General features: G+C 42.0%; 1 protein-coding gene and 1 pseudogene across 1 annotated transcript in view; both read left to right on the forward strand.

Moving 5' to 3' along the window:
• Positions 1 to 1,198: 1,198 nt before the first annotated feature.
• LOC115278453 lies at positions 1,199 to 1,669 on the forward strand (annotated as a pseudogene).
• Positions 1,670 to 3,421: 1,752 nt separating this feature from the next.
• Positions 3,422 to 3,637, forward strand: part of MBD2 (methyl-CpG binding domain protein 2) — a 65,262-nt gene continuing 65,046 nt past the window's right edge. The window contains exon 1 of the mRNA XM_029921549.1: positions 3,422 to 3,635. Coding sequence (XP_029777409.1) covers positions 3,524 to 3,635 — 112 coding nt within the window. The 5' untranslated portion in view covers positions 3,422 to 3,523. The remainder of the gene's footprint in view (positions 3,636 to 3,637) is intronic.

The raw sequence follows: 3,637 nt of genomic DNA on the forward strand, positions 1-3,637 counted from the left end.
AATTAAAAGCGGTGTATTATTTGCCCAATATTTTAAGGGAAACAATATATTTATCTCGTAGGTGTTTAGCATCCAATCTCAATACTTTTAAGGTCTCAATACAAACCTTGGAAGAATTTATTGCTTTCTTAATTAGATTTCTTTCTTCTTTTAGTGGGAGAATAAAAAAATTTTTCATACTTTGTTTGATGGTATTACAGCAGAAAAATTCCAGTGTGATTAAAAATAGCTTTGGAGCGGCGCCTGGGTGGCTCAGTCAGTTAAGTGTCTGACTTTGGCTTAAGTCACGATCTTGCGGTTCATGGGTTCGAGCCCCGCATCAGGCTCTGTGCTGACAGCTAGCTCAGAGCCTGGAGCCTGTCTTCAGATTCTGTGTCTCCCTCTCTCTCTGACCCTCCTCTGCTCATGCTGTCTCTCTCTCTCTCTAAAATAAGTAATAAAAACAGTAAAAAAATTTTAAAAAATAGCTTTTGAAATACCTAAATGGTATTTTTCTTAACAGGGGAAACATTAAACTATGATTTATTAAATGGCATCTGGTAGTAGAAGTCAAAGCAATTACCTTGAATTCATAGTGATTTATATCTTTAAACATGCTTTTGGGGTATCCAGGTGGGTCAATCGGTTGAGGGGTTGAGCATCTGAGTTCGGCTCAGGTCATGATCTCATGGTTTGTGAGTTTGAGCTCCTCATTGGGCTTGCTACTATCAGCTTGGGAGCCACTTCAGATCCTCTGTCTCCCTCTCTTTCCTTGCCCCTCCACCCCCTCCTCAAGAATAAACATGTAAAACAAACAAACATGCTTTTATATCCATTATATTATTTGATCTATATAGCCTTGTTTGACACAGCACGGAAAAATAAAAACTTCCCAAAGTATATATTTTCCCATTTCTTGTCTTAACCACCATTTTTACTGAGATTTTCTCATGTTTGTCCTTTAGTTTTAATTAAAGGATAGTTTTAATTAAAGGAAAATCAAGGGGAAAGTGGGGGATGGGCACTGAGGAGTACATTTGTTGAGATGAGCCCTGGGTGTCATATGGAAACCAATTATGACAATAAATTATATTAGAAAAACAAAAAACAAGCAACCCCCCCCAAATAATAGCATATCAGTATTGGCTCATTAATTGTGGCAAATGGATTCATTAATTATAAGATGTTAAAAATAGGGAAACTGAGCCCTTTCACGAAGATGGCTCCGAAGGCTTAGAAGGAAGCCCCTGCCCCTCCCAAAGCCGAAGCCAAAGCAAAGGCTTTGAAGGCCAAGAAAGCAGTACTGAAAGGCATCCATAGTCATAAAAAGAAGATCCTCACGTCACCTACGTTCCGTCGAGGGCTCAAGACACTGCGTCTCCGAAGGCAGCCCAAATATCCTCGAAAGAGCGCCCCCAGGAGAAGCAAGCTTGACCACTATGCCATCATCAAGTTCCTGCTGACAACCGAGTCAGCCATGAAGAAAATAGAAGATAACAACACTCTTGTGTTCATTGTGGATGTCAAGGCCAACAAGCACCAGCTCAAACAGGCTGTGAAGAAGCTCTATGACATTGATGTGGCCAAGGTCAACACTCCGAGCAGGCCCGATGGAGAAAAGAAAGCATATGTTCGACTGGCTCCTGACTACGATGCTTTGGATGCTGCCAACACAACTGGGATCATCTAAACGCGTCCAGCTGGCTAAATCTAAATACACATTTTTTTCACCATTAAAAAAAAATAGGGAAACTGAGTCCAGACTGTTTGGAAAGTCTCTGTACTATCTTTGTAATTTTCTATAAATCTAAACTGTTCTAAAATAAAAATGTCACTAAAAGAAAAAAACCACTGCCTCTAACAAAAATAATTAGGGGAAAATCAAAGCCCTTTCTCTAGAGTGTTTGTCATCCAAACTTCGATTGCATTTTTTCTGACTTTTACTTTTTTACTTGAGCCTACGTGCAGGTAGGTGTTCCTTAATATTTAATTCTTGGTGCACTTTTTATTTATTATTATTTTATTATTATTATTATTATTATTATTATTTTGCCACATATGTTCTTCCTTGGAGATCTTATTTGCTTGCAGAATTTCCTTCAATGACCACTTTTATAAGATGACTTCTGAAAAATACAGCCCCAGAACTGACCACTCTCCTGAGAATTTTACTTGAATTTCCAGCTCTTTACTGGACACATTTCTATAACGTTTTCCTAGAGGAAGTGGTAACTTAGTGTATCTCAAATCAAACACATCAAAAGAGATTTAAAGTTAAGCTCAGAGACAAGTTTGTGTGTACAAGTTAGTGCTTGTTTGTGTATATTGCAAAGATTAGGTCAAATACATTTTGATTTACTATTACTTTACATTGACCTTTCTTTTGTTTCTGTAAACTTGGCCTTCAACTTTTAGGTCCTCTGTGTACAAAACCTGAAATTTATCATTGATCTGATAAAATGTGCATTACATGTTTCAGTCTTCCAAACAGTTCATCACGTATCATCTTGAATTTTGATAGTACATTCCTATAAATATTAAGCAATATTAAATTATTCAGAATTTAAATCAGTTTTCTTACTCAATTTAGCACTATTCTTTTAAACCCAATCCTGAATGATGAGTTGGCAGATCCAAATGAATTCCACACAGATTCCTAAAGGGTTGTCACAGTGGGTTAAGTTAGTCTTTCAACATAAGGGAATATTTACCAAGCCAAAGGCCACTGATAATTATCAAAGGCTATTACACAAGAAGGTTTAAATTATGAAAAACATCCTCAGAAATATGGTAAATTCTAGGTGGGTTCAGGGATTCTGGTCGTTTTAAGGAGACTTTAGAGATTAATCCTGTAGAAGCATAGGGTTTTTGTTCCAAGTTGTCATTTTTCTTCTTATAAATTTATGAAGTTGCAGGAGAATAATCAATTCAGGGACCTAAACCCAGAAGCCAGCCTCTGGAGGATAGTAATATCCATCCAATGGGAAACTTTGACTCACTTCTTCAATCTGAGCTTCCTCGTAAAGTTTCGGTAGGGCGAGGAGGAAAAGGGGGTATCGGGTATCTATCACTTCCCTAAATGAACTGTCGAATTAGTGAATATAAAACGAGCTATTTTGTTATTCATTAATTGGAGAGCAAACGTAGGTAAAATCATACATAGAGGGAGGTTAACCCTACAGGAAATAAAGTAACCGCAGTCCTTCTGACATTCCTCCACAAATGACTCTGAGCTCTACCCGCCTTCCGGACTCTAGCGCACCCAGGGCGGACGGGGGCCGGAAGGGCGCGGCTGAGGGCGGAGCGGGCGGGGCCGGGGGCGTGTCCTCAAGAAGGCGGAGACAATATGGCTACCCAGAGAGCTTGGAGGACCTAAGAGGCGGTGGCCGGGGCCACGCCCCGAGCGGGAGGGCCGCTCTGTGCGCGTCCGCTCTATGATGCTTGCGCGCGTCCCCCGCGCGCCGCGCTGCGGGCGGGGCGGGTCTCCGGGATTCCAAGGGCTCGGTTACGGAAGAAGCGCAGCGCCGGCTGGGGAGGGGGCTGGATGCGCGCGCACCCGGGGGGAGGCCGCTGCTGCCCGGAGCAGGAGGAGGGGGAGAGCGCGGCGGGCGGCAGCGGCGCTGGCGGCGACTCCGCCATAGAGCAGGGGGGCCAGGGC

The sequence above is a fragment of the Suricata suricatta genome, chromosome 14 (assembly GCF_006229205.1).
Source record: "Suricata suricatta isolate VVHF042 chromosome 14, meerkat_22Aug2017_6uvM2_HiC, whole genome shotgun sequence".
Taxonomy (NCBI): domain Eukaryota; kingdom Metazoa; phylum Chordata; class Mammalia; order Carnivora; family Herpestidae; genus Suricata; species Suricata suricatta.